This window comes from Mobula birostris, chromosome 2 (genome assembly GCF_030028105.1).
Source record: "Mobula birostris isolate sMobBir1 chromosome 2, sMobBir1.hap1, whole genome shotgun sequence".
NCBI lineage: Eukaryota > Metazoa > Chordata > Chondrichthyes > Myliobatiformes > Myliobatidae > Mobula > Mobula birostris.
This window is the reverse complement of record NC_092371.1, coordinates 232,826,795-232,852,099: the sequence shown is the minus strand read 5'-3', so window position 1 is coordinate 232,852,099 and position 25,305 is coordinate 232,826,795. Positions and strand designations below refer to the sequence as shown.

At 43.0% G+C, this 25,305-nt stretch overlaps 1 protein-coding gene across 1 annotated transcript in view; it reads left to right on the top strand.

The window, feature by feature from the left end:
• slc35f1 (solute carrier family 35 member F1) overlaps positions 1 to 25,305 on the top strand; it is a 379,593-nt gene that overhangs the window by 123,543 nt on the left and 230,745 nt on the right. Inside the window, exon 2 of the mRNA XM_072279244.1 lies at positions 9,541 to 9,716. Within this exon, the coding sequence (XP_072135345.1) occupies positions 9,541 to 9,716 (176 nt within the window). The remainder of the gene's footprint in view (positions 1 to 9,540; positions 9,717 to 25,305) is intronic.

Sequence of the window (25,305 nt, the reverse complement as noted above, 5' to 3'; positions counted from 1 at the left end):
ACCCAAAGCCATCAAATGTTCCTGATTGGATATCCCTTTAATTCCCAAAATCATGCTTGTGAACCTCCTTTGGACCCTGTCCAATGCCAGCACATCTTTCAGATAAGGAGCCCAAAACTGTTCACAATACTTAAGGTGAGGCCTCACCAGTGTCTTATAAAGCCTCAGCATCACATTCCTGCTCTTGTATTCTAGAACTCTTGAAATGAATGCTAACTTGGCATTTGCCTTCCTCAGCACTGACTCAACCTGAAGGTTAAACTTTAGGGTGTTCTGCACAAGGACTCCCAAGTCCCTTTACATCTCAGATTTTTGTATTTTCTCTCCGTTTAGAAAATAGTCTACACATTTATTTCTTCTACAAAGTGCATGACCATGCATTTTTCAAACATATTTCATTTGTCCTTTCTTGCCCATTCTCCTAATCTGTCTAAGTCCTTCTGCAGCCATCCTTTTTCCTCAACACTACCTGCCCCTCCACCAATCTTTGTATCATCTGCAAACTTGACAACAAAGCCACCTATTCCATCATCTAAATCATTTATATACAGCATAAAAAGAAGCACTTCCAACACCGACCTCTGCAGAACACTACTGGTCACTGTCTCCTACCAATCAGCCCATGCTCTAACCATGCTAATAACCTTCCTGTAATACCATGGGCTCCACACAATAGAGTGGAGTGACATTTGCAACTTTTCAGTCCTCCAGAACCATGCCAGAGTCCAATGATTTTGAAAGATCATTACTAAGGCCTCCACAATCTCTACCGCTACCTCTTTCAGAACCCTAGGGTGCAGTTCATCTGGTCTGAGTGACTTATGAACCTTTAGGTCTTTCAGCTTTTTGAGCAGCTTCTCCCTTGTAATAGTGACTGCATTCATTTCTCTTTCCTCACACCCTTCATCACAGTGTCTTCCACAGTGAAGACTGATGCAAAATAATAATTTAGTTCATCTGCCATCTCCTCTTCCCCTGCTATTATTTCTCCGGCCTCATTTTTTAGTGGTCCTATATCCACTCCCATCTCTTTTTTTTATATATATTTGAAGAAAGCTTTTTTAACCAACCTTGATATTGTTTGCTAGCTTGCTTTCATATTTCATCTTTTCCCTCCTAATGATTCTTTTAGTTGCTTTTTGTAGGTTTTTAAAAGCTTCCCAATGCTCCATCTTCCCAGCTAATTTTTGCTTTGTTGTATGCCCTCTCTTTAGCCTATTTTCTTATGCCTCGAATATAATGTGTAACCTTGGACATTCAGCTCCCAACTACAACCATCCTTCAGCCACGATTCAGTGATGGCCACAACATCATACCTGACAATCTGTAATAGTGCAACGAGATCATCCACCTTATTCCTTATACTCCGTGCATTGAGATACAACACATTTTGAGTTCTGTATTTGCTACCCTTTTTGATTTTGCATCCCTAATGCACTGATACTCACCCTGCTGACTGCAATTATGTCGTATTATTAGCCTGCCCTTCCTGATAGTCTGACTGCATGCTATCTTTATATTTTTAACTCTCCATCCTATCCTGAGTCTCTTCACTCCAGTTCCCACCCCCGCCCCCCGCCAAATTAGTTTCAAAAGCTCAAACAAACCTTCCAGCGAGAACATTGGTTCCCCTCGGGTTCAGGTGCAACCTGTCTCTTTTGAAAGGGTCATACCTCCCCAGAAAAATCCCAATGATCCAGGGAACCTGAAGCCCTGGCCCCCGCACCAGCTCCTCAGCCATGCATTCATAGAAACCATCCTGTTTCTACCGTCACTGGTGTGTGGCACAGGCAGTAATCCAGAAATTGCTGTCTGGGAGATCCTGCTTCTCAGCTTCTACCGAGTCCTCTAAATTCTCTTTTCAGGACCTCTCTGCTTTTCCTTCCTGTGTCATTGGTGCCAGTATGCACCCAGACGTCTGGCTGCTCTCCCTCCCTCTCCAAAATGCTGACCCGAGACGTCCCTGACCCCAGCAGCTGGGAGGCAACATACCATTCAGGTGTCCCGTTCACATCCACAGAACCTCCTGTCTGTTCCTCTGACTATTGGGTCCCCTATCTGTACTGCTCTCCTCTTCTCCCTCGTTCCCTCTATACCACGGACCCATGCTCAGTAGCCTGGTCTCTGTGGCATTCCCCTGGGAGGTCACCCCCCCACACCAGTGTCCAAAACGGTATATTTATTATCGAGGGGAATGGCCACTGGAGTGCTCAGCACTAACTGCCTATTCACTTCCCATTCCTTATCCTGACAGTCAACCAGCTACCTGCCTCCTGCAACTTCGAGGTGACTACTTCCCTGTGACTCCGATCAATGATCTCCTCGCTCTCCCGTACAAGCCGAAGGTCATCCAGCTGCTGCTCCAGATCCCTAGCAAGGAGCTCCAGACGGATGCACTTCATGCAGATGTAATTCCCTGGAAGACTGAATCTCCCAGGACTCCAACATCCGGCATGAAGAACACACAGTGGCATTTAAACCACACTACACACCCCTGACGCAGTAAGAGCAGCACTAAGTACTCTTGACACATTTCACCTGGTGTAGCCTATCACCTGCCAGCTTGTGCCCATCCTCCTCCCCTCCAGCTCCCCTTTTTTCTGGCTTCTGCCCAGTTCCTTTCCAGTCCAGATGAAAGGTCTTGGGCTGAGACATCGACTGTTCAATTCCCTCCATAGCTGCTGCCTGACCTGCTGAGTTCCTCCAGCATGTTGTGTGTGCCGTTGAAATATCTTCGGTGTTTATCTGGACGATGACTCAAGCACCGTTTCCATGGGGGCAGTCCCAGTAAACTCTGTGTTCGACTCTGATGCCCAGAGCTGGTGTATGCACAGAATGGTATTTAAATAATGCAAAGTTTGAGATGACAATTTCCCTGGATCTCTCAAGTTTCAACACTAAAGTGATAGCTGGCTTACTATAAACCATTGAACCCTGAAATTCCTGGCCCTTTAAGTAGAAGTAATCGATCTCAAGGGGACATCAATTATCTTTCAAAAGCATAAAAAGCATAAATTGCACCCTTGAGAACTGCTAATAAACTTGCGACAGTCACTTCATCCGAGAGGTGCCGCGGGGTTTGGTGGTTTGATGTGGTAGGGTGCAGTTCAGTCACTCCAGGAAATTCAAGTGACTCCTCATTCGGATCTGACTTGGTGATTTCATCTCTGGACTGGTAAGAGAACAGTTTCAATCCATTAACACCAGCAGAAAAAAGTCTCTATCACCTCCAGATAAGATTTAAGATTCATTTGTCACATGTACAATCAAACATTGAGGCATACAGTGAAATACGGCCATAAGCCAGAGGCAGAATTAGGCCATTCATCACAGCGGATTTATTAGCCCTCTCAATCCCATTCTCGAGCTTTCTAACTGTAACCTCATTAAGAACCTATCAACCACCGCCTTACCCAATTACTTGGCCTCCACAGCCGTCTGTGGCAATGTTGTTTGCGTCAGTGACCACCGCAGCCTAAAGATGTGCTAGTAGGAGCCTGCAAGCTTCACCAAGCTTTCTACACCAGCATAGTGTGCCCCTAACTACGAGCCCTAACCTGTATGTCTTGGGAACGTGGGAAGAAAGCGGAGCCCTTCACGGTCACGAGGACAACATACAAATGCCTTACAGATAGCGGTGGAAATTGAAGCCCAATCGATGCTTGCTAGTAAAGAATTGTACTAACTGCTACATTACCCACCCTAAGTCTCCTGGGGATTATGTTACTACACTCTCCAAGGGAAACTCAAAAACTGGGGAGAATTCTTAAAGGAAGGGCTTGAATAGCAGAAATCGATAAAAAATGGATAGCTATGGAGAAAGAACAAGGGAATGGGCCTAAAAGCTATGGAGAAGGAACAGGGGAATGGGACTCAAGGCTGTGGGGAAGGAGTCAGGGAAACGGGACTCAAGGCTGTGGGGAAGGAACAGGAGAATGGGACTCAAGGCTGTGGGGAAGGAACAGGGGAATGGGACTCAAGGCTGTGGAGAAGGAACAGGGGAATGGAACTCAGGGCTGTGGGGAAGGAGTCAGGGAAACGGGACTCAAGGCTGTGGGGAAGGAACAGGGAAATGGGACTCAAGGCTGTGGGGAAGGAACAGGGGAATGGGACTCAGGGCTGTGGGGAAGGAACAGGGGAATGGGACAGGGCTGTGGGGAAGGAACAGGGGAACGGGACTCAGGGCTGTGGGGAAGGAACAGGGGAACGGGACTCAGGGCTGTGGGGAAGGAACAGGGGAATGGGACAGGGCTGTGGGGAAGGAACAGGGGAACGGGACAAGGCTGTGGGGAAGGAACAGGGGAATGGGACTCAGGGCTGTGGGGAAGGAACGGGAATGGGACTCGGGGCTGTGGGGAAGGAGTCAGGGAAACGGGACTCAAGGCTGTGGGGAAGGAACAGGGGAACGGGACTCAGGGCTGTGGGGAAGGAACAGGAGAATGGGACTCAGGGCTGTGGGGAAGGAACAGGGGAATGGGACAGGGCTGTGGGGAAGGAACGGGACTCAAGGCTGTGGAGAAGGAACAGGGGAATGGGACTCAAGGCTGTGGGGAAGGAACAGGGGAATGGGACTCAGGGCTGTGGGGAAGGAGTCAGGGATACGGGAGTCAAGGCTGTGGAGAAGGAACAGGGGAATGGGACTCAGGGCTGTGGGGAAGGAGTCAGGGAAACGGGACTCAAGGCTGTGGGGAAGGAACAGGGGAGTGGGACTCAGGCTGTGGGGAAGGAACAGGGGAATGGGACTCATGGCTGTGGGGAAGGAACAGGGGAATGGGACTCAGGGCTATGGAGTAATGGAACCGGCATAGATTTGAATCAGTCAGTTGTTACAAACCAATAAATATAGTGGGATGTGGGAATGAGGTTGATATAAGATAGGGGGTCCATGGACTCCTTGGTTAATGGTAGGGATCCATGGCATAATAAAAGTTGGGAACCTCTGATATAAGAGAAAAGAACTATAGCTCTTGACAATGACATTTTTCGAAAGTGTTGCTTCCTTAGAATTTTTTTTGTTTATGATAGACCACTTGAAGCTGAACATAAATATAACTTCAGACTACTTGTATCGCCTAGAAATTTGAAGAAACAAGAAATTATTTTTTTACTGAATATAATGTGTTTAGTTGCATTACGGTACAGGCTCTCTGTAATAATGCAACTAAGCTGAAAATCTTTTGTTGATGATTTTCCTTTTTGCTTAGTGTCTGAGGCTTCTCACTGAAGTGTCCAATGATAATCAGCCAGCTTTGATGGATTCCTGTTGCCCTGATACTATTTGTCCATGACTGCAATGTCCTGGTGAAACCTTTCACCATGCACACCAGTGACAGTACCAAGATTTGCTGTGAGGAAGTCTAAATGGGAACACAGAAAATTAATCTTCAGTGACATGAGGCTTCAAACATACAAAACCATAAAGTGCATGTTGTAATGTAATATAAAGAGAAGGATGTAATGTTAAAACTTTATCAAGCACTAGTGAAGCCTCACCTGGAGTATTATCGGTAGCTTTGGGCCCCTTTTCCTAGAAAGGTTGTGCTGACACTGGAGAGGGTTCAAAGGAGGTTCAAGAAAATGATTTCAGGATTGACAGCTTTACATATGAAGAGTGTTTGATGGCCCTGGGCCTGTATTGACTAGAATTGAGAAGAATGAGGGGTAACCAAGTTGAAACCTATCGAATGTTGAAAGGCCTCAGTAGAGTGGATGTGGAGAAGATGTTTCTTATGGTGAAAGAGTCTAGGACCGGAGGACACTGACTCAGAATAGAGGGACGTCCTTTTAGAACAGAGATGAGGAGGAATTTCTTTAGTCAGAGAGTGGTGAATCCGTGGAATTTGTTGCCATTGGCAGCTGTGGAGGCCAAGTCTTTATGTATATTTAAGGCAGAGGTTGATAGGTACTTATTTTGTACATTCTCCCCATGACCACATGGGTTTCCTCCAGGTGCTCCTGTTTCCTCCCACATTCCAATGAGATTCTGGTTAATAAGTTGTAGGCATGCTATGCTTGGCACCAGAAGTCTGTTGATACTTGTGGGCTGCCCCCAATATGTCCTCGGACTGTGTTGTTTATAGACTGAAATGATGCATTTCACTATATATTTTGATGTACATGTGATAAATAAAGTTAAACTTCATCTTTAATCTTTATGAAATAATTATAAAGTGCAGGTGCTTACTAGTACCTCCTGCATGAGGGAGGGGAAAGCATGTTGTGCTTCTGGCAACGTGTCAGTGTATTTCAGTAAGTATGTACAAGTTGCGGGACATGTGCACTGAATGTTGGTATATTGACATGTAGCTACGGATTTACATTTGTGGGTAGAAAATATTGTTCAATTACATTGTCCATAGCAGGACAATGCTGGAGACCAGGAACTTTGAGTACTACAGGCCTACCCCATCAGTGAGCTACTCATTGGCAGAGATGATGGACATGTTGCTGCCTGCTACAGGAAGGCATCGAAAGCATTGGAGTTGGTGTGTGAAGGCAGTGTGCTATGTAACTGTGGGTGATTGTCTTGGACATTCCCCTTACGATTGCACGACCCTGTTGGACATTGATATTGTTTGATATCACAGGCCTGTTTCAGTTGTTTGGTGGCACAGCAGACGATGAGAGAGCTGCATGGCCTCGCTTGCAGCTAGAACTAGGCCTCAAGCCGTGGGCTTGCCTGCTGCTGCAGTCCAGGAGTGGAGTCGCCGGAGGCAGTGTTGTCTGGCATCTGTGCTTGGTTGGGGGCTGGCCTGTCCCATTGGTGCTGCTCTCCAGTGTTCAATTGGTGGAATGACAGGCTGGATTGCATGCACCTACGCACTGCCGGGAACCATACCATCAATTTGTGGGACATGTTGCTCCGGGACTTGGACTCTATTTGGTTTGGTATTCATGTATGTTTAATGATAATTAAACTTGAATTTGATTATTTATTTTGCTGCAGCCTTGGTTCTAAGAATATCTGTTTTTGTATTCATTTCTCTATGTCCCTCCTCCCTGGGTCCTGGGAATGCATAGCATCTCTCACTGCATCAATCACTTCCAAACAATAATATCACCGTCTGCATCTGAGTAAAGGGGTACTTACCCCTCTTTCATTTTCGTCATTCCTTGACTCAAGTGCTCCATCTAGTGGTCCGAGAAGCCTTTGAGGTTCAGCCATGACATTCATTCCGTTACAGATTCTCATATTTCTTGTATAAACAGCCAGGTGTTTCCTGTGTATGAACAGATTAGCTAAATGTGAATAGAAGAAACGTTGATGTTCACAGTTACCTGGGAAATTTAGAGCAAGTTCATATTTCAAGGACCGAGGAGGCAGGATGGCACAAATTCATGGGCTTGGGAGTTTACTGAAAGAAGCTGGGAAATGTGGTAACATGTTAAAAGATTTGATTCATTTTTTGAACAAGGAGTCGGTGCAGATTTTCCTGATGCTCTGTGGAAAATGGTTGGATATGGATGTCTTGAGGATCACAATCCATCTGACCCAGTGTTACTGGAGGGTTTCCAAGAAATCTCATACTTTTCAGCTGCTCCCGGTAGCCATGATCGGAATTAGGAATTGCTCCACATTCAGCCTAGGGGATTGTACTGTTCTGTTAGGTTTGGTCAGCTTCCAGAGCACTTGCACCCAGATGATCACATCATTAAGGCAGGCTGGCAGAATTTGAATGATGTTCATGATTGGGCAGCATGAAACAATATCTGCATAGTCAACCCGTAGTAGGGATAAATGCAAATATCTGCCAGGCATTTGAGGAGGACACATTAGTTGGTTTAACCATGCAGTGGATTTTGATTCTCTTATGATTGAATGATGCATGGAATTACCATGTCCCCTGCAAACCTTCCCACATGCAGTAATACATACAAAATGCTGGAGGAACTCAGCAAGTCAAGATGCACCTATGGAGGGGAGAAGACAGTCAACTTTTCGGGCTTCGTCAGGACTGGAAAGGAAGGGGGAAGAAGGCAGAATAAGGAGGTGGGGGAAGATGAAGAAGCACAAGCTAAAAGGTGATAGGTGAACGCAGGTGAGGGGGAAGGCAAGTAGGTGGGAGAGGTGGGATAAAGTGAGACATTGGGAGGTGATAGGTGGAAAAGGTAAAGGGCTGAAGAAGAAGGAATCTGAGAAGAGAGGAGAGTGGACCATGGGAGAAAGGGAAGGAGGAGGGACGCCAGGAAGGTGAGAAGAAAAGAGGTAAGAGGGGAGCCAGTGGGGAAGGGTGAGAGGGAAAATTTGACAAAGAACTGAAGTTCATCTAGCAGATTAACCCATCTAGTCTGCTCTGCTGTTCCATCATGGCTGATTCATTCTAGGCCAGCAGTCAGCAATCAATGTATTATTATGTCCTGAATGATAATACCTTTGCATCTTCATGTTTAGACTATGACAGATTCCATCATGTTGGCCATGAAGAAAAGACAATGCCCATGTATTGTCCATGGTATAATGGTGAACCAGGCCTAGAATTCAGTACAAGGATGTTGCCTGGATTGGGGAGCATGCCTTATGAAAACAGGTTAAGTGAACTCGGCCTTTTCTCCTTGGAGCGAAGGAGGATGAGAGGTGACCTGATAGAGGTGTATAAGATGATGAGAGGCCTTGATCATGTGGATAATCAGAGGCTTTTTCCCAGGGCTGAAATGGTTGCCACAAGAGGGCACAGGTTTAAGGTGCTGGGGAGTAGGTACAGAGGAGATGACAGGATAGGTTTTTTTACACAGAGAGTGGTGAGTACGTGGAATGAGCTGCCAGCAACAGTGGTGGAGGCAGGTACGACAGGGTCTTTTAAGAGACTTTTGGATAGGTACATGGAGCTTAGAAAAATAGAGGACTATGGGTAAGCCTAGTAATTTCTAAGGTAGGGACATGTTCGGTACAACTTTGTGGGCCGAAGGGCCTGTATTGTGCTGTAGGTTTTCTATGTTTCAATGTTTCTATGGTCACTGTAAATTGTCTTGAGATTAGGCTAGGGTTAAATCAGGAGGACTGCTGGGTGGCGCGGCTCGAAAGGAAGAAAGGGCCTGTTCTGTTCTGCATCTCAATAAATAAATGTGTGTATTATTTTTATTTGTTATTTGAAGTCCTCAAGCAAGTTTCAATGTTGGACATTCAATTTATGGCCTCCTCTCTTTGAAGACGGAGCATCAACCATGAGTTAAGTCATCACTGCAGGTCAAGAACTTCCTATTCAATAGTTACATTCAGAAGGGTGATGTAATAACATTTGACTGAAAGCACAGTTCATTTTAATTTACCCATGGAACTCAGGCTGTGAAAGCAGTCTTTCTGACAGCTGACTGTTCACTCTTTCAGATATGCTTACCCAAAGACCCTGAACATGGCAAAAAATGAGATTAGTTTTTGAATAGTTACTGTTGCAGAAGCTTGGAAATCTTTTCAGTTTTACATCCTACTTAATTGTAAAAATGGCTCCCTCTGGGCCCTGTCTGTGTCGCCTCTCAATCTGTTGTAGAATTTGTCACCGGTCATTAACATTGCCCTAATACGCAGATCACTTGTTCCTTTAGAGAGCTGCTGGTGTCGCTGGCACTGGGCCAGGTGCTATCATTGTTGATCTGTGGTATAGGCCTGACTAGCAAGTACTTGGTCGAGGACTTCCATGCCAACACGCCAGTGTTTCAGAGTTTTCTCAACTACATCCTCCTGTTCCTGGTTTACACAACCACGTTGGCAGTACGACAAGGTAGGCCGCACTTAACTTCACAAGACCTTTTCCTCTTTTAACTGTAATGTGTGGAAAGAAAGAATTCATTCAGCGGGTTGTCGTGCATTGCTGATTTTTTTCTGTATCAAACGTAAACGTAAAAATGCACTCTAGCTGACTTATCAGTTCAGAGCAATTTTGTGATTGTGTTGTCACATCTGCTACTATTCAATTCTTGTTGTTTTGAGTTAATTGACAAAGCTCTGTTTAGTGTTACTGATGACAAGATAGCTTGGGGCGAAGTATGAAGAATAGTAATTCAATGCACTTAAGGATATATCTTCATGAAAACACTGTAACTACTCACTGTGTTAGCCTGAACTGTAATGATTGTTAGCTGCTAACAATATTCTTTTATCAGATTGCCTCTGGGGATCAGTTACCATATCATTATTGGACATAGTGTAATTCAGATATCTTTCTTTGATAAACACTTTGATAAAGTAAAGTGTTTTTCCCTCTTGAAATGGTAAGCAGTATTGTAAGGTGAGCAAAGTCACTGGAGAGACACTGAAGCTAGTGGATACAGAAGTGTTTTATTCATCTAAATGAGACCCTGTCTGAGGAAGAGGCCTGTTTGATCCAATATTACATCATATTTTATACAGGTATGCTAAAGATCAAAGGACAATTCTATAATTACAATGTATCTACAATGCTTCCTTTGAATTACATATAATTTTCATACCTCCTTCAGACACCCAAAATGAATATTTATCAGCATTGTCTAGTTTTCAATTAGCAGGTGTTCATTGTCCGGGGCTACATTTTAACTTTAATTTACAATCCATGTTCAGGTCTAAAGATTGGTAGCTGAAATTAATAATTGCTTAATCCAGAATATGCCATAACAAGCAGGATAGAAGGAATAATATATGGACGGTGAGCCACACTTTTAGCCAGTGACTCGAAGACAGTTGATGATAAGTATGTTTTAAAATACTTGGGCATTAAATGAAACTATTGCAAGTAAAATGAAAGAGATGAGCACTATTCTTTTCTCACCTGGTTGATTGTCCTGATCTGCTACTGAGCACACTAGATGGTGACCTAAAGGAGCACTAGTGTCCATTTCTCCAACTCTCAGCAACCACTCCGCTTTGTGCTTATTTTTGTCCTTATCCCACTAGCCCCATTACCCCTTCTTTTCCCCTATCCGACCCTTGTAAACTACCCTTCACTTACACATTCCTCCTATTGATTCCCTTTCTCTCCCCTTTCCCACCCCTTTCCATGATCCATTGCCCTCTCATGTCAGATTCTATGTTCTTCAGCCCATTGTGACTTCTAGCTTCTTATGTTGTTCCCACCCTTCCACTCCCTTGCCCTGCTATCAATCCCTCCCTGCCTCACCTGGATCCACCCATCACCTGCCAGCTCTTGCTCCACCCCTTCCCAAGAAACTTTTATACTGGCCGTCTCCGCTTGTTTTTTCCAGTCCTGATGGAATGCCAGCTGTCCATTTACCTCCACAGATTCTGCCTGAACCACTGAGTTCGTCCAGTTGCTTTGGATGCTTCTGCAGATTTCCAGCATCAGTAGTCTTTTGTGTCTCCAGTACCTATTCAGTCCCAATCTTTGCGTTCTTACCACTGCAAAATGAACAGCAAAAAAAAAGCTAAACAAATAACATCCAATTCCTACTCACCATTCTGCACTGCCAATATCCAGCACGTAACTAATCCATCCAATTCCTGCTCCTTCCCCAATGCTGATTCTCTGCACAGTATTAATCCATCCAATTCCTGCTCCTCATTCCCTACTGTCAATTCTCCCAGCACAATATTAATCCATCCAGTTACTGCTTCCCATTTCCCACTGCCAATTCTCCCAGCACGATATTAATCCATCCAATTCCTGTTCCCCAATCCCCACTGCCGATTCTCCATCTCCCTCTACAGCTCACCGGTGGTAGTGACACAACTTGTAAGGAGTTTGTACGTTTTTCCCATGACTGAGTGGGCTTCCTCCAGGTACTCAGGTTTCCTGCCACAGTCCAATGACGTGCCAGTTAGTAGGTTAATGGTCATTGTAAATTGTCCTGTGATTGGGCGGTCTGTTGGAGAGTGCCGGCTTATTGGGCTGTGCTGTCTCTCTAAATAGTAAATAAATTTAAAGGCACAGCTGCAGCAAAATGGAGACACGAGACTGCATATGCTGTAATCTGGCGCAAGGAGCAAGGAACAATTCAGTGGGTCAGGGTTCCAACCAAGCATGTTGACCATCCAAAAGTGTGGCTTAGTTTACTGGGAAGCTTGAGATTGATTGGGTCTTTCAATCAAGCCCCTGAGAGATCAGGTTGCAAAGTTACCACGTGTAATTGTCAGAATGAGACAATGTTTCTGAAGTGGAATCCATTCAGTCATTCAGTTGAATAATGGATGATTTGTGCCTAAGTTTTATGTACATGTCTCTGCTCCGAGTTCCTTGTTGCCCTTTCCTAACAAAATTCTAGCTGGTGATTTTTAGCACTTTATTTTCCAACAGAGATTTGGGGAAAAGGGTTGCAGATTTTTACAATTGTCTGTGTGAAGAAGTGATGCCCTGCATTAGCTTTGACATTTTCTCCTAGTTTTCAGGCTATACCCCTAATTCTAGACACCCCAGTTGGCAGGACACCTTTTTTACTTTATCTTCCCAACTGGTTCCACTAAACATCCTGAAAACTTTGGCACATTTTCGTCAAGTTTTAAAGAAATAAAGCAGTCCTATCTCTGTAATTCTCCAAATATCGGCCTGAATTTTAAGTCAACTTATCTCTTCCAAACTTTGGTGCCCAGAACTGCTTACAATTTTCTAGGTATGGGGTACCCTGGCCTGTGTACGGATCTGACATAACATATACCCCCCCCCCAACCTTACCCCCCATCAGACATCTGGATATAAAGACCCATTGGTCCTTTGGATTATTTGAGACTGTCTTGACAACATTTTATGTTCTATGAACGTGGACTCCAACACTCTTTTGGATCTCTAAGGACTCTAAACTTCCTTCACCTAGAAGGTACCTTGTTATTTTAGATCCAAATTCCACATTTGCTTATTCACATTATTAAAGTCTTTTTACATTTCATGCTTGGATCTACACTGCTTCAAGTGTCTCCCAGACTTGTGTCATTGGTAAATCAATATGCAATGTTTTGTCCCACCCTCTGCTATTTATAAATACGGTGACTGATTGCAGCTCAACATAGATTGTAGAACATTGCAATTTTGCCTCTGGCCAGTTTCAGCTGTGGCCTCTACCGATGTTTCTCTCTTTCCTGTGCCTCACCCTTGGCATCAGTAATGTATATTACTACTGTCTAGCCATCATGGGGTGTGCAGTATGCTTTCAGGAATGGATGTCTTCAGTCAGGCAAGTAATAAATTGTGGGCAGCTGCTTTTGGCTGATGTTTTGTAAAGAAATGTATTGATTGATGGTATATTGAATGTAGGAAAAGCCATGGACCAATTATATTTACTGTATTTATTATGAACATTATGGCACAATTTCTGGTTTCTGGATGCTCCTTTTTTGCTATTTTTGGGCAACTTTGAATTGGGACAGTCTGCAGACAGTGAATGCTGAGCTGAACTGAATATGGACTCTTTTGTTTTTGTATTTTATGTTCTGTGTTTTTACTTATTCTTTTCTGTTGCCATTTGTCCACTTTGTTTTTTGCACGTGGCGGGGGGGCGCGAGTTGATATTTTTCTTCAAACTGGTTCTATGGTGTTTCTTTGTTTTTTTGGCTGTCTGTGGAGAACATGAATTTTAGGGTTGTATACTGCAAACACTTTGATAATAAATATACTTTGAATCCTTTGAACAAATAAAAAAAATCTACTTTCAGCTTAGTGAGATCATGTTGGAAACTGCAATAGCCCTGATGGGCAGCTTTATGGGTGTCAACCACTTTAGTACTGTTACAGATGTATTTTTCTGACCAGTTTCATGATATGTTAAGGGAAAAACCTGAGTGGACATTTGTCCAAATATACTGTAGCGCCACATAAGAGGATGAAATAAAATTCTTGGGTATTTGGCCCAAAAATTCCTTCATTTATTTCTACGACCTTTGTATAATGTGTAACACTCTGGCTAATATTACAGGCTATTTCATGTAATGGTCTTTCTGTAGAAGCAGTGTGTTCTGCAGGCAGTGTTTGGGTTACCATTAACGATAAGGGATGCTTAGGAATGTGTGTCATCCAATCAGGAGGGTGGAACTGGGATAAGGTTCTGGAGAACAGTGGGGGAGAAGTTTTTGTGACGAACACTGAGGTGGGTTGAGGTTTTTTCCAGTGGGAGATGGAGAGTGAAGGAGCTCGAGAGAAATGGCTGTAGAATTCAATCCGGCGGAGCTGTGCAATCCAATGGAGCTCAAAAAGGGAACTTTTACCTGGAAGCGGTAAATAACAGTTGGTGTAGTGTGTACATCGAACACAATGGCTTCTAGAAAAAATGAGCTCCATTGTGCACATGTGACTGTTCAATTATAATGAACCCTTTTGTTTTTATTTTCTTTCTTTCCTTTAATAACTGTTTGCTTAGGTTAACATTCTTAAATATACTTTATAATTGTACGCAGAGTACGATCTGCTATTTCTTGCCCACGGGTGATTGCCAGGGGCTGTAAATCACAGAGTATTCACACAAACTGGGGTTTACGTGAGTGTGACATCCCAAACTCACGGATTTCGTGGGGCAAAAGTCATATACACCTAAGCTGTACGAAGCCTGAGAAGGGTGGGTTTCTTGCTGTGGAGTCCAGTGGCTGTTAGCGAAGCGGTAATGAGCTGCATTTCAAGAGATGCCCAGTAAGCAGGGGTTTCAAATGTATCACTTGTTCTAATTTGATATGTGGTTAAGAAACTGCAAGGGTAAAAACACCATTATGGGATGATTGGGAAGCTTTTAAAATCCAACAAAAATGCAACATAAAAAGCTGTAAGAAGAGAAAAAATGAAATATGAGGGGAAACTAGCCAAAAATAGCAGGATACTAAATGTTTTTCAGTTATATGAAGAGTAAAAGGGAGGTGAGAATTGATATTAGACCACTGGAAAACGATGCTGGTGAGGTAGTTATGGGGGACGAAGAAATGGCAGATAATTTTAGCGGGTACTTTGCACCAGTCTTCACTGTGGGAGACGCTAGCAGTGTGCTGGATCCAGGTCCGTGAGTGTCAGGGAGCAGGAGTGAGTGTCATTGCTATTACAAAGGAAAAAGTGCAAGGCAAATTCAAAGGTCTTGAGGTGGATAAGTCACCTGGACTAGATGGACTACATCTCAGAGTCCTGAGAGAGGTTGCTGAAGAGGTAATGGATGCATTGGCCATGATCTTTCAAGAATCACTTGATTCTGGCACATTCCCGGAGGACTAGAAAATTGCAAATGTCACCCCACTCTTTAAGAAGGGAGGAACGCAAAAGTAAGGAAATTATAGGCCAGTTTGCCTAAATCAGTGGTTGGGAAAGTGTTGGAGTCTATTATTAAGGACGAAGTTCTGGGGTACTTGGAGATGAATGATAAAATGTCAAAGGCAGCATGGTTTCTGTGAAAGGAAATCTTGCCTGACAAATCTGTTAGAGATTTTTGAGGCAGGCACAAGCAGGGTGGACAAAGGAGAGGCAGTGGATGTCATTTACTTGGATTTTCAGAAGGCATTTGATAATATGCTACACTTCAAGCTGCTTAACAAGATAAAATCCTATGAGTTACTGGTATGGATGGAGGAATGGCTTGACAGGCAGGAGGCAGCGAGTGGAATAAAAGAGGCCTTTTCCGGTTGGCTGCCAGTGACTTAGTGGTGTTCCTCAGGGTTCAGTACTTTTCACATTGTTTGTCAGTGATTTGGATAATGGAATTGATGGCTTTCTGGGATGATATGAAGATAGATGGAGGGGTAGGTAGTGCTGAGGAAGCAATGTGATTGCAGCAGGACCTAGACAAATTGAAAGAATGGGAAATTGAAGGAATGGAAAATTGAAAGAAAAGTGGCAGATGGAATACAGTGTTGGGAAATGTATGATAATGCATTTTGGTAAAAGGGACAATAGTATAGACTATTATCTAAATGGGGAGAAGGTTCAAACATCAGATGTGCAGAGGGACTTAGGAGTCCTCTTGCAAGACTTCCAGAAGGTTAATTTACAGTTTGAGTCTGTGGTAAAGAAGGCAAATGCAATGTTGGCATTTCAAGGGGAATAGAATATAAAAATAAGGAGATAATGCAGATGCTTTATAAGACACTAGTCAGGAGTATTGTCAATATTTTGGGCCCCATATCTCAGAAAGGATGTGATGTCATTGGAAAGAGTTCAGAGGAGATTCTTGAGGATGGTTCCAGGAATGAAGGGGTTAACAGATGAGGAGCATTTGGCAGCCTTGGGCCTGTATTCACTGGAATTTAGAAGAACACTGGGGGGGGGGGCGTGGATCTCACTGAAACCTACCAAATGATGAAAGGACTAGAAGGGTGGATGTGGAGTGGATGTTTCCTATGGTGGGGGTATCCAGAACTAGAGGGCACAGTCTCAAAATTGAGGAGCGACCTCTTAGAACAGAGGTAAGGAGGATTTTTTTTTAGCCAAAGAGTGGAGAATCTGTGGAATGCTTTGCCACAAACTGCGGTGGAGGCCAAGTCTGTAGGTATTCTTAGCTGGAAGTTGATAGTTTCCTGATCGGTCAGGGCATCAAAGGATATGGTGAGAAGGCAGGTGTATGAGGTTGAGTGGGATCCGGGATCAGCCATGATGGAATGGCAGAGCAGACTCAATGGGCTGAATGGCCTTATTCTGCTCCCTCGTCGTATGTTCTTATGACCTTGATGAATTGTTTTCTCTCTCCTGATAAAATGACGTAGTTTTCCCTTTATCGGCAGTGCCTAATGCACTATTTTTGTGTTACTCTTTCACTTGTTTTAGGACTACCATATCCTACAGCTGGAACTACTTTTACTCACTACACCTTTAGTCATTCGTTCATCACCATAATCTGCTTATTCCTTTCCTATCTGATTCCATCATTTGCAGCACAATCTTGCCTCTCCCTATCATCTCCTTGCCTCTGTCACTATTTATACGCTCCCCTCCTTTCATTTCTTACTACTGGCATCTATCATCAGGGACCCCCACTATCTAGGGCATGCTCTCTTCACGCTGCTGCCAGCAGGAAGAAGGTACAGGAGCCTCAGGACTCACACCACCAGGTTCAGGAACAGTTATTACCCCTCAACCATCAGGCCCCTGAACCAAAGGGGATAACTTCACTCAACTTCACTTGCCCCATTATTGAACTGTTCCCACAATCAATCGATTCACTTTCAAGGACTCTTCATCTCATGTTCTCAATATTTGTTTCTTATTTATTTATTACTATTATTTATTTATTTTTGTACTTGCAGTTTGTTGTCTTCTGCACTCTGGTTGAACGCTCTAGCTGGGCAGTCTTTTGTTGATTCTGTTATGGCTATTCTCTAGATTTATTGAGTATGCCCGCAAGAAAATGAAACTCAGAGTTGTATATGGTGACATATATGAAATTTGAAAATAAAATTACTTTGAATGTTATACTTCAGTCTAGATGAAGGATCTTGACATGAAATGCTAGTTGTCCATTTCCCTCCCCAGATACACCCTGATCTGCTGAGTTTCTCCAGCAGTTGTTTTTGGCTCTGGATCCCATCATCTGCGATCTTTCTGCATAGACTTGTGCTGTTTCCCATGTTTTTCAGATATTAATCCAGAGACTTAAAACCTTGAGTTCCTAATATCATTGGGGATTGCAAGGAATTGGCCTGACGGAATAAGACATTGTTTCCAGATTCATAAAATGAGATTGCTTGTTGCTAGTTATATTTGAACGTGGTTATGAGACATATTTGTTCAGAGGTATTGTGGGAAGGTGGAGAATTCAGGGCGGTGAGAGGGAGGGGAGGAGGGATGGGGAGAAAGGAAAGAAGCAACATAATTAGATTGAAGGAAACCACGAGGTAATCTGAGGTCGCAGAGGAAATGAGGATATCAAGAAGAGGTGGGAGTGGAGGATGAGCCAGTAGAGGATAAAAAATATTATGGGAAGGCAGAGAACAGGGGACTGGGAACATTTCTCCCCCAAGTAGAAGTAGTTTTGGTTGGAGAAAAAGAAGCTTTTCTGAAATAGCTTTGACAGAAGTGCTTGGCAGTGCTCTTGGAATTGTGATTATGTGAGTGTGCATTGTTCAATCACATTCGATTTGCTGGAATTTTAAAACCCTGTTGCATTTATCTTTTCAAGGTTGGATGCTGCTTAGATTTTCATCCCATGTAGTCAGTATGCTTTAACAATAGACACATTAAGCTTAGCATTTTATCAATGTTGCCTATTACAGGTTCTGAACTAAATCAGGAACAAAGCAAGTTTTCAATCCATTTTTGTCTGAGACAAAATTGAAGGTATTGCTTTTTGCTGGAGTTTCATGCAAATCCTATCTTTTACATAAGAAAGTGGAGGGATTTTTGGAATATCAGAGGAATTTTCATCAGCAGTAGAAACAACATCTTATCATTATTAAAATAAGTATATGTAGATTTTCCTTTCAACACGCACGCATTTCAGCCATAACATGATGTGCCTTGGATTGAGATTTAAGCAATGAAGTAGGGAGTTGAACCTAATGATATACAGTCATAGAGTCCTCGAATCATAAAGGCACATAAACAGGCCATTCAGCCCGAATGGACAATGCTAACTAAGATTCCCATTGAAGCTAGTCCTATTTGTCTATGTTTGGTTCTAAATCAGAACTAGAATCATGTTTAATATCACCGGCATATGTCGTGACATTTGTTAACATTATAGCAGCAGTACATGATAAATAAAAAATATTGAGGGGAAAAAAGAGTTACATTAAATATATATACACACACACACACACACACAGACACGCACACACCTATTAAATAGTGAAGTTAAAATAAGTAATGCAAAAAAAAAGAAATAAAAAATAGTGAGGTGGTGTTCATGGGTTCAATGTCTATTTAGAAATTGGATGAAGTGGGGGAAGAAACTGTTCCTGAATCATTGAGTGTGTGTCTTCAGACTTCTGTACCTCCTTCCTGATGTTAACAGTGCAAAGAGGGCATGCCTAGGGACAGGGGGGTCCTTACTGATGGACGCCGCCATCATTTGGGGTTCCCAACCTTTTTAAAGCCATGGACCCTTACTATTGACCGAGTGGCCTGCGGATGCCAGGTTGGGATCCCCTGCTCTAAATCTTTCTTATTCATGTATCTGTCCAAGTGTCTTTTAAATATTGTTATTGCACCTGCCTCAACTTCCTGTGGCAGGAATAGGGATATGGAATTGTGGGTGAAAAAGTTGTTCCTCAAGTTCCTATTAAATTTTTCCCTCTCACTTTAAACTTATACCCTCTAGTTCTTGATTTCCCAAATCCTGGAACATTGACTCTACCTGTGCGCACCCCCCCCCCCGCCCACACCATAATTTTATGCACCTTTGAAAAAAAATCCAGTGCTCCAGTGAAAAAAATCCAAACCTGCCCAACCTCTACTGATTACTATGATCAGGAAGAAGGTACAGGAGCCTGAATATCTACACCTAATGTGTAGGAAAAACTTTTGTGCTCCACCACCAGATTTCTGAATGGTCCATGGGCACCACCTCTTTATTCCTTTTTTTTTTATCTGTCTATGTATCTATCCATTATAACTTGTAGTCATTTTTTATATAGACACAAAAAATTCTGTAGATATGAACATATTGAGCAAAGCATACAAAATACAGGAGGAATGAAAGGGAATGCAATCTATGTTTCGTGCCAAGTCCCTTCGTCACTCCTCTAACATTTTAGAAAAAGGGTCTTGGCTTGAAACATCAACTGTTTACTCTTTTCCATTGATGCTGCCTGTCCTGCTGAGTTCCTCCAGCACTGAGTATGTGCTGCTTTGGATTTCCAGCATTTGCAGACTTGCTCGTGTTTGCTCCTAACATTTTGTGTCTGTTGCTCAGTCATTTTTCTTTCTTGTATTGTACTTCAGGCAAAAAAAACTACAAATGATAATAGACCTGATTCTGGTTCTCTCTTCATAACTCAGTCTCTTTAGTCCTGACAACATCCTATCACTCCCCCCTGTGTCCCCTCCTCCCTTCCTTTCTCCTACAGTCAACTCTCCTCTCCTCACAGCTTCTTCTCCAGCCCTTTACCTTTCCACCCACTTGGCTTCACCTATCACCTTCTAGCTAGCTTCCCTCCAACTTTTTATTCTGCCGTCTTCCCCCTTCTCAGTTGGGAAGAAGGGTCTCGAACCAAAACATTGACTATTAGAATGACCAAACCAAAACACAATGCCTCACCAATCTTTTGTACAACTGTAACAAAGTGTTGCAACAACTTTTCTCAGTGGCCTGACTGGTGAAAGCCAGAGTGCTAAAAGCCTTCTACACCAACTTGCTTACCTGTGATATAGTTTTCAGAGAACCATGCACTTGTATTCCGAGGTCCTTCTGAGGTCAACACTCTCCACGGCCCCACCATGACCTGTGAAAGTTATACTTTGATCTCTCTTCACAAAATTCAACACCTCGCACTTAACCGAATTAGACTCCAATTGCCGTTTCTTGACCATCGTCACTGTCAGTGAGACCATCTATATTTTATTGTCATTTAAGCCCCGGGGAACGCCACGAGTCATGGGCTTCCATTTCAAAATTTGTTTGTTCATTATGTGCCATGTCGTATGATGTGGGCAATCATGGTCTTTCCATGACCATGATTGTCCTGGCAAATTTTTCTACTGAAGTACTTAGCCATTGCTGCCTTCTGGGCAGTGTCTTTACAAAATGAGTGACCCCAGCTATTATTCATACTCTTTGGAGATTGTCTGCCTGGCGTCAGTGGTCGCATAACTGGGACTTGTGATATGCACCAGCTGCTCAGATGACCATCCACCACCTGCTCCTGTGGCTTCATGTGACCCCAATCCAGGGCTGGGTGGGGTTGCTAAGCAACTACTACACCTTGTCCAAGGCTGACCTGCAGGCTAGCAGAGGGAAGGAGCGCTTTACAGCTTCTTTGGTAGAGACGTATCTCCACCCTGTCACCTAACTTCAAAAATCATGCTTACATAATCTCCCTTCGCTTTCTACCATCAATCTATTTATGTGTCCATTTACCTTACCATGCCATGTGGAACCTTATCAAAGGCTTTAAGGAAGTCCATCGGGATTACATCTACAACCCTGCCCTGATTAACCTTCTTGATTATTTGGTCAAAAAGCTCGTCAAATGTGTGAGTCAAGATCTCCCATGTAACGCCATGTTGATTCTCCCTAATCAACCCTTGTCTTTCCAAATGCATGTACATCTTATCCCTTTAAATAATGAGATCATAGAACACCCAGGTTAGTATCTCAAAAGTAAAATTTAATTATCAAGGAAATTGTAATAATTACTCTGTCATTCCAACCATGTTATAGGAAACCAAATGACAGTCAAGAGTCACCTAATAGAACAAGCAGATCCAATAATATAGCTGATTTGAACAATGAGAACAGTGTTTTTCATCAGGAATCTTGTGAATGTTCTTAGACTGTAAACATGAAAATTAAAAGAAATATTAAAGAAAGGGCAATCCGCTTACTTAACATTCCCAGCAGGGAGCTGTGCACATCTCGAGCAAATATCATAACTTATAGTATGTATGGTGCATTCTTTTCCAATTTGATTGTAAAATTGTGTGCAGCATGGGCCTGAATTTTCGAGATTCATTCTCAGCTGGGGAGGAATTCCCTGCCTGGAACAGGAAATCGAACTGGGTCTCCTGTTGAAGAATTTAATTGAAGAACAATTCATCACAGCTTTGTCGGAAATACCAACCACCAATTTGCTGCCTTCCCAACCTTGAGATGTTTATGTTGAATGACATGTCATTAATGCTTAAATACCTTTGCAGGGGTTTGTTACATTTAATTACAGCAACATTTAATTATATACCTAAAGCCTGTTTTGTAGGTTCAGTTCACTTCTAGTTCTTGTGGCTGTGATCCATGTCTCTGATCCCTTTTCTTTTTCTGGTTCCCCAAACAGTAAGGCTGATCATTTCGTCCACCCACTACCCCACCCCTCCTTGCCCCACCACCACTACTTTATCATTTCCTGGCAGTCACCTTATGTGCAAAAACTGCTGTGCCTAGTTTCATTTTATGGACATACAATCAATCTATGTGCAGTACTGTACAGAAGTCTTAGGTGCACACTGTATATATAGTTAAGGGGCTTAAGCGTTTTTCACAGGACTGTGTTTGCCAACTTGGAGTGGAGAACGAGTTTGTAAATCTGCCAGGAGCAAAGGATGTTGGGAATGGTGAGGGTGGAGCACTGCGAGAGAGACGTGAAACAGGTGGCAGAGAAAGAGTGCCAGGGGCAAATATTGATGTAGGTGCAGACACATCCAGCCCTGAGACACCAGGCAAGGTCACTTGATTCTAAACAATTGGTTTATTGATCATTACAGAATGTCTCTCTGGTGCTTCCTGCTCCCTCCCCCCTCCCTTCTCCTTTTTCCAACCATGATTCCCCTCTCTCTGCCCACTTCCCACTCTCAGTCCACAATGGAGATCCATATCAGAATCGGGTTTATCATCACTCACATATGTCATAAAATTAGTTTTGTTTTTGCAGCAGCAGTACTGTACAAAAGTCTTAGGTACCCTAGCTATTTATATGTGCCTAGGACTTTTTCACAGTAATGTAGATGAGCTATCTTATGTCTGTTATTTGTTGTTTTTTTATTGTTGTGTTCTTTATCTTATTGTATTTTTTGTGCTGCATCGAATCTGGAGTAACAATTATTTCATTCTCTGTTACACTTCTGTACTGGAAATTACATTAAATAATCTTGAACCTTGAATCTGAGATAATGATAAGACAAGTTTGAGATCATATGTATTGAAGACGGAATCGTATTGTGAAGTTGGAATGCTCACGGCATTGAGCGATTGAAACATGCAGTATTTACTGATTTTGCAGAAAAGGTGTTATCTCGCTGGCAGCCTGCAGTCGCAATTACAGTTTGGAATGTGCAGCAGGAGTATAAAAGCAGCTCGGTACATAACACGCCAGCCGCCACAGGTTCTCCCCTGACTTGAGTAGCATTCTGATCTATAGATGCATTGTGGCTGGGTCTGTCTCCAGAAACTCTGCTGAGCAGCCCTATGAAACCACCTTCATCACCAGCAGCTCAGCCATGGTTCACTGCCACTTTGTCACGGGCAGCTAGGGTGAGGAACTATATGATGGCTCTGCCAGTGATGCCCAGATCACAAACACTGACTCAGTAAAAAAAAGTAATAATCTCACAGCAGGTATGTTTCTCTTTCAAGCCTTCAGTCCATTCAAGTCTGTATCCCCAGAGAGGTACAGAAGCCTTAGGTCCCACACTGCCAGGTTCAGGAATAGTTATTATCCTACAAAAATCAGACTTTTGAACTGGAATGCATAACCTCACTTAGTTCAACATTGAACTGATTCCACAGCACACAGGCTGTTTCAAGTACTGTACAACTCATGTTCTCGGACCTTTTGTTTGTTATTTGCATAATTTGTCACCTGTTTCTCAGTCTTTGGTTGTGAAAGTTTTCCATAAATTCTATTGTGTTTCCTTATTTTCCTGTAAATGCCTGCAAGAAAATGAATCTCATGATAGTATGCGGTGACATATACTATACATACGTTGATAATAGCCTTACTTTGAAGTAGTTGCTGCTTTGAATTTGATTAAAGCGACAGGGTTCTCAATACTGATTTAGGAACATAAAAGCAGGAGACGGGGAATTGGCCCTCTGAGTCTGTTCCACAATGAATAAGGTCATGACTGAGCCATTCTCTGCTCTACCATTTCCCCACTCTCCCTGTTCCCTTGACACCACTGTAACTGAAATATGTATCAATTTATTCCTTGAAAATATATCCAACAGCTGTGCCTCCATTGCCCTCCAAGGTACAGAATTCCAACAGAGCCGCAACTCTCTGAGATAAAAAATTCCTTTTCATTTTATTGTGACAAAGGTGATGCCTTACTCTGAACCTATGCTTTTGTGATGCACAGTACTGTGCAAAAGTCATGTAGATACATATGTACATATATGTAGGGTGCCTGAGAATTTTGCATGGTACTGTAGTAATTTTATGTATTATACTGTACCGCTGTTGGAACAAAAATGTGACATATGTGAGTGATGATTAGATTAGATTATGAGGTCACACAGTCCTCGTTTATTGTCAATTAGAAATGCATGCATGCATTAAGAAATGATACAATGTTCCTCCAGAATATCACACAGAGTGATATCACACAAAAACAGGCCAAATCAAAGACGTACACTGACAAAACCACATAATTATAACATATAGTTACAGCAGTGCAAAACAATACCATAATTTGATAAAGAACAGACCATGGGCATGGTAAAAAAAAGAAGTCTCAAGTCCCGATCGACTCCGATAGTCCCTGATAGCAGGCGGCAAAAAGGGAGAAACTCCCCTGCCATAAACCTCCAGGCACCGACAACTGCCAACTGCCGATGCATTGGAAGCACCCGACCACAGCTGACTGAGTCCATCTGAAAACTTCGAGCCTCCGACCAGCCCCTCTGATACAGCCTCCCGAGTGCCATCCTCTGCCGAGCGCCTTCGACCTCGTCCCAGCTGCCAAAACAAGCAAAGCCAAGGACTCAGAAGCCTAGTCCTCTGGAGATTCTCGATTGCATAGTAGCAGTGGCAGCGAAGCGGGCATTTCAGAAGTTTCTCCAGATGTGCCTCCGTCGAATCAGAATTGTGCACGGTACCCTACTTAACAAATACAGATGTCATTCTGGAACGGGCGCGCGTGCCGCCATCTGATGATAAACCTGATTTTGAATTTTGCACAGTAGTGTATATCACAGCACAAAATAACAGCACAGCATTCACCTGAGCACCTTGCATATTTCAATAAAATCACCTCTAATTCTTCTATGCTTCAATAAGTAGAGGCCTAATTTACTCAGTCCTTTTTCATGTCAATCTTTTCGTCCCAGTTTGGAATGATTGAACCTTTCTGTACTGCTTCAAATGTAAATGTATCCCTTCTTCAATATGGAGACAAAATCCATACAGGAGTACACCAGTTATGGTCTTGCCAGTGCCCTGTAGTCCTAAGGAAGGGTCTTTGCCCGAAACGTTGACTATTCATTTCTCTCCATAGATGCTGACTGACCTGCTGAGTTGCTCCAGTATTTTGTGTTGTGTTGCGATGGATTTCCATCATCAACAAAATCACTTGTGTTTATGAGAGTGCCTTGTAGAGCTGTTTTGCTGATGTCCAACAAAGCAGCCTCAGCTTATTGGTATGTTGAAAAGGAAATTCTTGGCCCTTGAAGCTAATTTCAATTTTCTATCAATGCTGCCGTGTTCTTAACCTATTGGCAACAGAATTTACATAGAGATGCAGCAAGGTAACAGACCCTTCTGGCCATTGAACTCATGTTGTCCAGTTAGGGCAGCATGGTAGCATAATGGTTAGCCCAATGCTTCACAGTAAC